We start from the raw sequence: 12,578 nt of genomic DNA on the forward strand, positions 1-12,578 counted from the left end.
CCCTTTGGATCAAGGATGGGATCACCATGACGGGGAAGATGATGGTGGGACCACACCAAAAATCCCATTAAATCCCAACAAACCCCTTTGGATCAAGGATGGGATCACCATGACGGGGAAGATGATGGTGGGACCACACCAAAAATCCCTTTAAATCCCAGCAAACCCCATTCGGATCAAGGACGGGGTTATCATGACGGGGAAGATGATGATGGCCATGGTGGGACCACACCAAAAATCCCATTAAATCCCAGAAAACCCCATTTGGATCAAGGATGGGATTACCATGATGAGGAGGATGATGGCGGCCATGGTGGAACCATGCCAAAAATTCCATTAAATCCCAAAAAAACCCCATTTGGATCAAGGATGGGATTACCATGATGGAGAAGATGATGATGGTGGGACCACACCAAAAATTCCAAAAAACCCTTCCAAGGTAGGATAGGGTTACCATGATGGGGAAGATGATGATGGTGGGACCACAACAAAAATTCCAAAAAACCCTTCCAAGGTAGGATGGGATCACCATGACGGGGAAGATGATGATGGTGGCCACCGTGGGACCACACCAAAAATCCCTTTAAATCCCAGAAAACCCCATTTGGATCAAGGATGGGATTACCATGATGGAGAAGATGATGATGGTGGGACCACACCAAAAATTCCAAAAAACCCTTCCAAGGTAGGATGGGATCACCATGACGGGGAAGATGATGGCGGCCATGGTGGGACCATGCCAAAAATTCCATTAAATCCCAACAAACCCCTTTGGATCAAGGATGGGATTACCAAGATGGGGAAGATGATGATGGTGGGACCACACCAAAAATCCCAATAAAACCCTTCCATGGTAGGATGGGATCACCATGACGGGGAAGATGATGGGACCACGCCAAAAATCCCAAAAACCCCCTTTGGATCAAGGATGGGATTACCAAGATGGGGAAGATGATGATGGTGGGACCACGCCAAAAATTTCATAAAACCCTTCCAATGTAGGATGGGATCACCATGATGGGGAAGATGATGGCAGCCATGATGGAACCATGCCAAAAATTCCATTAAATCCCAAAAAAACCCCTTTGGATCAAGGATGGGATTACCATGACGAGGAGGATGATGGCAGCCATGATGGAACCATGCAAAAAATTCCATTAAATCCCAAAAAAAACCCCTTTGGATCAAGGATGGGATTACCATGACGGGGAAGATGATGATGGTGGGACCCCACCAAAAATCCCATTAAATCCCAGCAAACCCCATTTGGATCAAGGACAGGGTTACCATGACGGGGAAGATGATGGCGGCCACGGTGGATTTGAGGATCCAGAGCACGGCCAGGCAGACGATCTGCACCAGCGTGAAGAGGTGGATGCGGCGCAGCGGGACGTGCCGCAGGAACACGTAGTCGGGCTGGTGCTTGGCCGGCATCAGGAAGAGCTTGCAGCGATCCCAGAACTGCCCGGGAGGAAGGCCAGGGGTTACTCCTCAGCCTCACCCCACAGGCTGCCCAGGAAAAGCCTCTTTTGGTCCCCCCAAGTGGGGAATTTGTGGGGTTTTGGTGTTTCTCCGAGGGTTTTGGGTATCTGCTGTCCCATACGTGGAAATTTTGGAGTAAAAATTCTCCTTTTGGAGACAGTGTGTGGTCAGTGAGGAGGAGGAGGAGGATGAAGAGAAGGAGGAGGAGAACAACAAGGATGAGGAGGAGAAGGAGGATGAGGAGGAGGAGGATGAAGAGAAGGAGGAGGAGAACAACAAGGATGAGGAGGAGAAGGAGGATGAGGAGGAGGAGGATGAAGAGAAGGAGGAGGAGAACAACAAGGATGAGGAGGAGAAGGAGGATGAGGAGGAGGAGGATGAAGAGAAGGAGGAAGAGAACAACAAGGATGAGGAGGAGAAGGAGGATGAGGAGGAGGAGGATGAAGAGAAGGAGGAGGAGAACAACGAGGATGAGGAGGAGAAGGAGGAGGAGGATGAAGAGAAGGAGGAGGAGAACAACGAGGATGAGGAGGAGAAGGAGGATGAGGATGAAGAGAAGGAGGAGGAGAACAACGCGGATGAGGAGGAGGATGAGGATGATGAGAAGGAGGAGAATGACAAGGATGAGGAGTAGGAGGACGGGGATAAGGAGGAGGAGGATGAAGACAGAGGATGAGGAGAATGAGGACAATGTTGAAGAGGATGAGGAGACTGATGAGGATGAGGATGAGGAGGATGCTGAGGAGGAAGGGCACTCACCTGGATGCCGTTGAGCGACGCCACGCCCATGTAGAGGAAGACCCCGTAGAGCACCGGCATGGGGATGTACTGGGGACGGGAACAGCACGGCCTGACCCGGGGAAGGCAGCGGCTCCTCCCCAGGGACAGGGACAGCGCTGGAGGCCACCAGGACGGGGCAGGACCCAGCTTTGGTCCCCATGTCCCCAAACCTCTGCAGGGAGCGGGAATGGGGTTTTTACCTTCAGGATAGGAGCCAGGAAAACCGAAATGCCCGTGAGCACGAAGACGATGATGCCGGTGACCCTCTGCTCCCTGGAGGGGGACACGAGCAGGGTGAGCCCGAGGAACCGCCGAGGAACCGAGAACCACCAGTGGGAATGGGACAATTGACACGAGCAGGGTGAGCCCGAGGAACCCCCGAGGAACCGAGAACCACCAGTGGGAATGGGACAATTGACACGAGCAGGGTGAGCCCGAGGAACCGCTGAGGAACCGAGAACCACCAGTGGGAATGGGACAATTGACACGAGCAGGGTGAGCCCGAGGAACCCCCGAGGAACCCCCGAGGAACCGAGAACCACCAGTGGGAATGGGACAATTGACAACTCCTGCCTGGCCCTGATGTGCCCAGCACAGGACAATCCCTCCCTGTCCTTGGTGTCCCCGTGAAGGACAATCCCTGGTGTCCCCTCCCAGGACAGGGAGGTCCCCCCGGCTCCAGGACCCCTCTCAGGCCCACCTGACCCCCAGGAACTGGGGCTGCTCCCCTGGTGCGCTGGTCTCGGTCTCCATCTTGAGGCTGTCGATGTGGGCGATGGAGATGACGGTGGCGGCCACGTACCAGGGCAGCCCCATGAAGGAGCACACGGCCATCAGGATGCCCACCCAGAAGAGGTCCAGGTGGTACCCGGCTGCCTTCTGCAACACAGCACGGGGGGCTCTGCACGGGGGTGTCCCACAGGCAGGGCCTTGGGGCACCCGGTGTCACCCCAAACCACCTGGTGTCACCCTGATATACCCCACGTGGACCCGGTGTCACCATGGTGTGCCCCGCACTGATATGGGGCACCTGGTGTCACCCCAAACCACCTGGTGTCACCCTGATGTACCCCATACAGACATGGGGCACCCGGTGTCACTGTGGTGTGCCCCACACTGATATGGGGCACCCTGTGTCACCCCATATCACCCCACATCCCCCTGTGTCACCCCATATCATCACCCCCCTGCACCCCATTACCCACAGAACTTCACCCCCAGGCTCTCCATCACCCCAAACCCGCAGCTGGCCAAAAACCACCCCAAACCTGGGTGCTGTGGGTGATCCTGGGGTGCCCTGGGTGCTGTGGGGGATCCCTGGGTGCTGTGGGTGATCCTGGGGTGCCCTGGGTTCTGTGGGTGATCCTGGGGTGCTGTGGGGGATCCCTGGGTGCTGTGGGTGATCCATGGGGTGCCCTGGGTTCTGTGGGTGATCCTGGGGTGCTGTGGGGGATCCCTGGGTGCTGTGGGGGATCCCGGGGTGCCCTGGGTTCTGTGGGTGATCCATGGGGTGCCCTGGGTGCTGTGGGGGATCCCTGGGTGCCCTGGGTGCTGTAGGGGATCCCGGGGTGCTGTGGGGGATCCTGGGGTGCCCTGGGTGCTGTGGGGGATCCTGGGGTGCTGTGGGGGATCCCTGGGTGCCCTGGGTGCTGTGGGGGATCCCTGGGTGCTATGGCAGATCCCTGGGTGCCCTGGGTGCTGTGGGGGATCCCGGGGTGCCCTGGGTGCTGTGGGGGATCCTGGGGTGCTATGGAGGATCCATGGGGTGCCCTGGGTGCTGTGGGGGATCCATGGGGTGCCCTGGGTGCTGTGGGGGACCCCGGGGGTCTCACCCTCAGCTTGTGCTCCTTCCTGTTGACGATGACGGCCGTGATCTGCTGGTCCATGAAGATGAGGATGGTGACCAGCAGGGCGGGCAGGGCGCTGGCCAGGTACACCCACCACGGGTTCTTGCCGAAGGGGAACACGAACCAGCCGCGGTCGACGCGCGTGGGCTGGGGGCGACAGCGGGGTCGGAACCTCGGGAACGGGCACGGGCTGGGAGAACCCGAGGGGTGGCGTTTGGGGACGGCCCCATCCCGGATCCATCCTGAACCCTGTGCCCCAAACTGCCCCCAAATCCTCAGCGGGGTTTCCATTGGGAGGGATCCTTGCTGGGATTTCCTTGGGGATCCCCAGTGGGATCTTCATGGGGATCCATCACTGGGATCGTCCTTGGGGTCCTTACTGGGATCCCCATTGGGATTTCTGTTGGGATCTTCACTCAGATCCTTGTTGGGATTTCCATTGGGATCCCCATTGGGATCTTCACTGGGATTCTTGCTGGGATTTCCTTTGGGATCCCCAATGGGATCTTCATGGGGATCCATCATTGGGATCCTCCTTGGGGTTTTGATTGGGATCCCCATTGGGATTTCTATTGGGATCTTCACTGGGATCCTTGTTGGGATTTCCATTGGGATCCCCCAGTGGGATCTTCATGGGGATCCATCATTGGGATCCTCCTTGGGGTCCATGATTGGGATCCCCATTGGGATCCCCATTGGGATCTTCACTGGGATTCTTGCTGGGATTTCCTTTGGGATCCCCAATGGGATCTTCATGGGGATCCATCATTGGGATCCCCATTGGGGTCCTTACTGGGATCTCCATTGGGATCCTGATTGGGGTCCTTATTGGGATCCCCAGTGGGATCTTCATGGGGATCCATCATTGGGATCCTCCTTGGGGTTTTGATTGGGATCCCCATTGGGATTTCTACTGGGATCCTTGTTGGGATTTCCATTGGCATCTTCACTGGGGTTCTTGCTGGGATCCCCATTGGGATCTCCATTGGAATTCTCACTGGGATCTCTATTGGGATCCTCACTGGGATTTACACTGGGATCCCCACTGGGGTCCTCATTGGGATTTCCATTTGGGTTCCACATTGGTATCCATATTGGGATCCTCATTGGGGTTTCCATTGGGATCCCCACTGGGATCCCTATTGGGATCTCCGTTGGAATTCTCACTGGGATCTGTACTGGGATCCTCATTGGGTTTTCCATTGGGGTCCCCATTGGAATCCCCATTGGGATCTCCGTTGGAATTCTCACTGGGATCTGTATTGGGATCCCCACTGGGATTTCCATTTGGGATCCACATTGGGATCCCCATTGGGGTTCCCACTGGGATCCATATTGGTTTCCTCACTGGGGTCTCCATTGGGATCCCCACTGGGATCCCCATTGGGATCTCCATTGGAATTCTCACTGGGATCTGTATTGGGATCCCCATTGGGGTCCTCATTGGGATTTCCATTTGGGTTCCACATTGGGATCCCCATTGGGGTCCCCACTGGGATCCATGTTGGGTTCCTCACTGGGGTTTCCATTGGGGTCCCCATTGGAATCCCCATTGGGATCTCCGTTGGAATTCTCACTGGGATCCGTATTGGGATCCTCACTGGGGTTTACACTGGGGTCCTCATTGGGATTTCCATTTGGGTTCCACATTGGGATCCCGATTGGGGTCCCCACTGGGATCCGTACTGGGATCCTCACTGGGGTTTCCATTGGGATCCCCACTGGGATCCCCATTGGGATCTCCATTGGAATTCTCACTGGGATCTGTATTTAGTTCCTCACTGGGGTTTACACTGGGATCCCCGCTGGGATTTCCATTTGGGTTCCACATTGGGATCCCCGTTGGGGTACCCACTGGGATCCATGTTGGGTTCCTCACTGGGATTTCCATTGGGATCCTCACTGGGATTCCCATTGGGATCTCCATTGGGATCCTCACTGGGGTTTACACTGGGATCCCCACTGGGGTCCTCATTGGGATTTCCATTTGGGTTCCACATTGGGATCCTGATTGGGGTCCCCACTGGGATCCATATTGGGATCCTCACTGGGATCTGTACTGGGATCCTCATTGGGTTTTCCATTGGGGTCCCCATTGGGATCTCCGTTGGAATTCTCACTGGGATCCGAAATGGGATCCTCACTGGGATCCCCACTGGGATCCCCATTGGGATTTCCATTGGAATTCTCACTGGGATCCGTATTGGGATCCTCACTGGGGTTTACACTGGGGTCCTCATTGGGATTTCCATTTGGGATCCACATTGGGATCCCGATTGGGGTCCCCACTGGGATCCATATTGGGATCCTCACTGGGATCCTCATTGGGTTTTCCATTGGGGTCCCCATTGGGATCCTCACTGGGATCTGTACTGGGATCCTCATTGGGGTTTCCATTGGGATCCCCACTGGGATCCCCATTGGGATCTCCATTGGAATTCTCACTGGGATCTGTATTGGGATCCCCACTGGGGTCCTCATTGGGATTTCCATTTGGGATCCACATTGGGATCCCCATTGGGGTCCCCACTGGGATCCATATCGGGTTCCTCACTGGGTTTTCCATTGGGGTCCCCATTGGAATCCCCATTGGGATCTCCGTTGGAATTCTCACTGGGATCCGTACTGGGATCCTCACTGGGGTTTACACTGGGATCCCCACTGGGTTCCTCATTGGGATTTCCATTTGGGTTCCACATTGGGATCCCCATTGGGGTCCCCACTGGGATCCACATTGGGATCCTCACTGGGGTTTCCATTGGGGTCCCATTGGGATCCCCATTGGGATCTCCATTGGAATTCTCACTGGGATCTGTATTGGGATCCTCACTGGGTTTTCCATTGGAATCCCCATTGGGATCTTCACTGGGATCCCCAGGTTGCCCCCTGGCTGGGAGAGGAGAAATCCTTCTGGAACGGGGTTTTGTGGAATTTTGGGGTTTTTTACCTTGAAGTCTGTAGGCACTTGGAGCTTTGGGGTGTTGAGTCCAAAAAGCACATCCAGCCCCACAAACATGAGTATGGACATAAAGATGGAGAAATCGCTAATGAGCTTACGGAGCTGCCAGCCAGGGGGGAGGGAGAAAGAAAAGGGAGGGAAAACGGCAAAAAAAGGAGGAAAAACAACAAAAAAAGGGAGGAAAAACAACAAAAAAAGAGAGGAAAGAAAGTCAGAAAATTGGAATATTGTTAGAAAGGTCGAAGTAGATTTTAAGACAGTGCCTGGAGCTGCGAGATTCCCAAAAGAACCTGGAAAAAAGAGCGTGGGAGAGGAGAGGAGAGGAGGCCCAACCTTGATGATACTGGGGATGTGGAGTTTGGGGGTGTCCAGTCCAAAGCAGGCGTCCACTCCACAGAAGAGCAGGATGGAGAAGACATTGGAAAAATCAGCAATGAAAGCCCTGACCTGGAGGCAAGACAGGGAAACGGGGTTGGAAAGGGGATTTATGGGGTTGGAAGGGGGATTTATGGGGTGGGAAGGGAATTTATGGGGTGGGAAAGGGGATTTATGGGGTGGGAAAGGGGATTTATGGGGTGGGAAAGGGAATTTATGGGGTGGGAAAGGGGATTTATGGGGTGGGAAAGGGAATTTATGGGGTGGGAAAGGGATTTATGGGATGGGAAAGGGATTTATGGGGTGGGAAAGGGATTTATGGGGCGGGAAGGGAATTTATGGGGCGGGAAGGGAATTTATGGGGTGGGAAAGGGAATTTATGGGGTGGGAAAGGGAATTTATGGGGTGGGAAAGGGGATTTATGGGGTGGGAAGGGAATTTATGGGGTGGGAAAGGGAATTTATGGGATGGGAAGGGATCTTGTCCAGGTCTCTGTGGATGTCCCCATCCTCCGGAATTGTCCCTTGGTGTCACCTGCAAACCCCTTTGTTTCCATCGTTAATGAGAACATTAATTAATGCTGGCCCTGATGGGAGCCCTGGTCACCGCTGGTCACTGATGTCCATCAGACTCTGGGTTGGTGACCAAGTGGTTATTCCACAAAAATTCCACAAATGATTGTGGATCATCCCACAAATCCCTCATCCGTGATCCCACAAATTCCTCATCCACAATCCCACAAATTCTTGTTTATTAATTAATTGTCCACCCATTAATTGTCCACCCATTAACCCAACTCCATTTCGGAGAGGAGGATGCCACAAAAACCTCACAGGATTCCAAAAATCAGGGTCTAAAACCTTGGGGATGACCCCAATCATGGCCAGATCCTCCTAAAAACAGGGATTTATTTTCCTGGAGTTCTCTGCTTCCAACCTTCCCAAAGCTCCCGGCAGCTCCCGTTTCCCCTCATTTTTGGGACAGGATCTGGCAGGATTTGGTTCTCTCCTTACCTTGGTGGGGAAGTAGCGGCTGAATTTGAATTTTTTCAGGGTCAGGGTCATGGAGTAGGTGCCAAAGAAGAGGATGAAGGACATGAGGGCCAGGTCGGGCACGAATTTGCAGGATTTTCCCACTAAGCTGCCGCCGTATTTGAGACATTCCTTCTTACTCAGCTGGGTCCAGTCCAGAGCTGTGAGGTTGAGAGCATTGGACTGGCAAGAAACCCGAAAAAAAGCAAAATTAGTGAAATTAGGAATTATTGTGGTGTGCAGGGAAAAGGGGAAGTTCAGCCCAAATCCAGCACAGGTGGCATTTTTAAGGTACAGTGTGAAAAGAAAGGGAAATTTCCTGTCCAAACCCCAAATTTGTACTTTAAGGGATTGCAATGTGCAGGAAAAGGGAAATTTCCTGTCCAAACCCCAAATTTGTACTTTACTTTAAGGGATTGCAATGTGCAGGAAAAGGGAAATTTCCTGTCCAAACCCCAAATTTGTATTTTAAGGGATTGCAATGTGCAGGAAAAAGGAAATCTCCTGTCCAAACCCCAAATTTGTACTTTAATTAATTTGTACTTTTAAGGGATTGCAATGTGCAAGAAAAGGGAAATTTCCTGTCCAAGCCCCAAATTTGTACTTTAAGGGATTGCAATGTGCAGGAAAAAGGAAATTTCCTGTCCAAACCCCATAAGGATCACACTGTGCAAGAAAAATGGGATTTCACAACTGAACTGAGCAAAACCAGCGTTTTTGCAAAAAAAAAGGGAAATTTCCTGCTCAAACCCCAACGAGAGCAGTTTCAGCCATTTCCGCACACAAGGAAAAGCGAATTTCCAGAGTTTTGGGGATACCCAAAAAACCTCCGAGCTGATACAGATTTGGGGGGAAAAAACCCCAATTTGTGTTTCCCTCTCTCCGAGCTGGCATTTCCCATTCCTGGGTGCTGGAATCTCTGATTTTCCCTCCCTGACCCCACATTTCCCCAGGGCTGAGCAGCTCCCGGCGCTTACCAGAGACACGTTAGTGCTGTTGGGAGCCACTGGCGCTGAAGCATCGAACAGGGTGGCGTTGGCTGCGGGAAAGGAGTCGGTTATTGAGGTTTTGGGGCGAAACCCGAGCTCTGGGGCTCAAACCCCGGCTGGGCTTGGCCTGCTGAGCCCGCCGGGGATCGGCATCCCCGCGTTTTGGGGGAAAATCCCCCTTTTTTTGAATTTTCCCTGATTAATCCCACGCGCCGGGGAGGACGTGGTGGCTCCTGCGGGGCTGGGCCAGAGGGGGATTTTGGGAGTTCCCGGTTCCTAAAATTTCCAGGAGCTTCCCAGTTCCTAAAATTTCCAGGTGTTCCCAGTTCCTAAAATTTCCAGGAGTTTCCCTCCAGGAGTTCCCCTGTTCCTAAAATTTCCAGGAGTTCCCCAGTTCCTAAAATTCCCAGGAGTTTCCCTCCAGGAGTTTCCCAGTTCCTAAAATTCCCAGGAGCTTCCCAGTTCCTACAATTTCCAGGAGCTTCCCATTCCAGGAGTTTCCCAGTTCCTACAATTCCCAAGAGTTTCCCAGTTCCTAAAATTTCCAGGAGTTCCCCAGTTCCTAAAATTTCCAGGAGTTTCCTAATTCCTAAAATTTCCAGGAGTTTCCCAGTTCCTACAATTTCCAGGAGTTTCCCTCCAGGAGCTCCCCAGTTCCTAAAATTTCCAGGAGCTTCCCAGTTCCTACAATATCCAGGAGCTTCCCAGTTCCTAAAATTTCCCAAGAGTTCCCCAGTTCCTAAAATTTCCAGGAGTTTCCTAATTCCTAAAATTTCCAGGAGTTTCCTAATTCCTAAAATTTCCAGGAGTTCCCCAGTTCCTAAAATTTCCAGGAGTTCCCCAGTTCCTACAATTTCCAGGAGTTCCCCAGTTCCTAAAATTTCCAGGAGTTTCCCAGTTCCTAAAATTTCCAGGAGTTCCCCAGTTCCTACAATTTCCAGGAGTTCCCCAGTTCCTACAATTTCCAGGAGTTCCCAGTTCCTAAAATTTCCAGGAGTTTCCCTCCAGGAGTTTCCCAGTTCCTAAAATTTCCAGGAGTTCCCCAGTTCCTAAAATTTCCAGGAGTTTCCCAGTTCCTAAAATTTCCAGGAGTGTCCCAGTTCCTAAAATTTCCAGGAGTGTCCCAGTTCCTAAAATTTCCAGAAGCTTCCCAGTTCCTAAAATTTCCAGGAGTTTCCCAGTTCCTACAATTTCCAGGAGTTTCCCAGTTCCTAAAATTTCCAGGAGTTTCCCAGTTCCTAAAATTTCCAGGAGTTCCCCAGTTCCTAAAATTTCCAGGAGTTTCCCAGTTCCTACAATTTCCAGGAGTTCCCCAGTTCCTAAAATTTCCAGGAGCTTCCCAGTTCCTAAAATTTCCAGGAGTTTCCCAGTTCCTAAAATTTCCAGGAGTTTCCCAGTTCCTACAATTTCCAGGAGCTTCCCAGTTCCTACAATTTCCAGGAGTTTCCCAGTTCCTAAAATTTCCAGAAGTTCCCAGTTCCTACAATTTCCAGGAGTTTCCCAGTTCCTAAAATTTCCAGGAGTTTCCCAGTTCCTACAATTTCCAGGAGTTCTCCAGTTCCTAAAATTTCCAGGAGCTTCCCAGTTCTTAAAATTTCCAGGAGTTCCCCAGTTCCTACAATTTCCAGGAGTTTCCCTCCAGGATTTTCCCAGTTCCTAAAATTTCCGGGAGTTTCCTAGTTCCTAAAATTTCCAGGAGTTTCCCAGTTCCTAAAATTTCCAGGAGCTTCCCAGTTCCTAAAATTTCCAGGAGTTTCCCAGTTCCTAAAATTTCCAGGAGTTCCCCAGTTCCTACAATTTCCAGGAGCTTCCCAGTTCCTAAAATTTCCAGGAGTTTCCCAGTTCCTAAAATTTCCAGGAGTTTCCCTCCAGGAGCTTCCCAGTTCCTAAAATTTCCGGGAGTTCCCCAGTTCCTAAAATTTCCAGGAGCTTCCCAGTTCCTAAAATTTCCAGGAGTTTCCCAGTTCCTACAATTTCCAGGAGTTCCCAGTTCCTAAAATTTCCAGGAGTTTCCCAGTTCCTAAAATTTCCAGGAGTTTTCCAGTTCCTAAAATTTCCAGGAGTTCCCCAGTTCCTAAAATTTCCAGGAATTTCCCAGTTCCTAAAATTTCCAGGAGCTCCCCAGTTCCTAAAATTTCCAGAAGCTTCCCAGTTCCTACAATTTCCAGGAGTTTCCCTCCAGGAGTTTCCCAGTTCCTACAATTTCCAGGAGTTCCCCAGTTCCTAAAATTTCCAGGAGTTCCCCAGTTCCTAAAATTTCCAGGAGTTCCCCAGTTCCTACAATTTCCAGGAGTTCCCCAGTTCCTAAAATTTCCAGGAGTTTCCCAGTTCCTACAATTTCCAGGAGCTTCCCAGTTCCTAAAATTTCCAGGAGTTTCCTAATTCCTACAATTTCCAGAAGCTTCCCAGTTCCTACAATTTCCAGGAGTTTCCTAATTCCTAAAATTTCCAGGAGTTCCCCAGTTCCTAAAATTTCCAGGAGCTTCCCAGTTCCTACAATTTCCAGGAGTTTCCCAATTCCTAAAATTTCCAGGAGCTTCCCAGTTCCTAAAATTCCCAGGAGTTCCCCAGTTCCTAAAATTTCCAGGAGTTTCCCAGTTCCTACAATTTCCCAAGAGCTTCCCAGTTCCTAAAATTTCCAGGAGCTTCCCAGTTCCTAAAATTTCCAGGAGTTTCCCTCCAGGAGTTTCCCAGTTCCTAAAATTTCCAGGAGTTCCCCAGTTCCTAAAATTTCCAGGAGTTTCCCAGTTCCTAAAATTTCCAGGAGTTTCCCAGTTCCTAAAATTTCCAGGAGCTTCCCAGTTCCTACAATTTCCATGAGTTTCCCAGTTCCTAAAATATCCAGGAGTTCCCCAGTTCCTAAAATTTCCAGGAGTTCCCAGTTCCTACAATTTCCAGAAGTTTCCCAGTTCCTAAAATTTCCAGGAGTTTCCCAGTTCCTACAATTTCCAGGAGCTTCCCAGTTCCTAAAATTTCCAGGAGTTCCCCAGTTCCTAAAATTTCCAGGAATTCCCCAGTTCCTAAAATTTCCAGGATTTCCCCAGTTCCTAAAATTTCCAGGAGCTTCCCAGTTCCTACAATTTCCAGGAGTTCCCCAGTTCCTAAAATTTCCAGA

General features: G+C 51.4%; 1 protein-coding gene across 4 annotated transcripts in view; it reads right to left on the reverse strand.

The window, feature by feature from the left end:
- SLC4A5 (solute carrier family 4 member 5) overlaps positions 1 to 12,578 on the reverse strand; it is a 44,672-nt gene that overhangs the window by 3,199 nt on the left and 28,895 nt on the right. For 3 of the 4 annotated variants that reach the window (XM_074559357.1, XM_074559355.1, XM_074559359.1), the window contains 8 exons: positions 9,452 to 9,513; positions 8,457 to 8,657; positions 7,057 to 7,170; positions 4,095 to 4,256; positions 2,963 to 3,141; positions 2,463 to 2,535; positions 2,242 to 2,310; positions 1,288 to 1,461 (listed from right to left, as the gene is read on the reverse strand). In XM_074559357.1, the coding sequence (XP_074415458.1) occupies positions 1,288 to 1,461; positions 2,242 to 2,310; positions 2,463 to 2,535; positions 2,963 to 3,141; positions 4,095 to 4,256; positions 7,057 to 7,170; positions 8,457 to 8,657; positions 9,452 to 9,513 (1,034 nt within the window). Of the gene's footprint in view, positions 1 to 1,287; positions 1,462 to 2,241; positions 2,311 to 2,462; positions 2,536 to 2,962; positions 3,142 to 4,094; positions 4,257 to 7,056; positions 7,171 to 7,401; positions 7,516 to 8,456; positions 8,658 to 9,451; positions 9,514 to 12,578 lie in introns of all 4 variants that reach the window. The other variant, XM_074559356.1, reaches the window with a different exon arrangement.

The sequence above is a fragment of the Zonotrichia albicollis genome, chromosome 26 (genome assembly GCF_047830755.1).
Source record: "Zonotrichia albicollis isolate bZonAlb1 chromosome 26, bZonAlb1.hap1, whole genome shotgun sequence".
Lineage (NCBI taxonomy): Eukaryota > Metazoa > Chordata > Aves > Passeriformes > Passerellidae > Zonotrichia > Zonotrichia albicollis.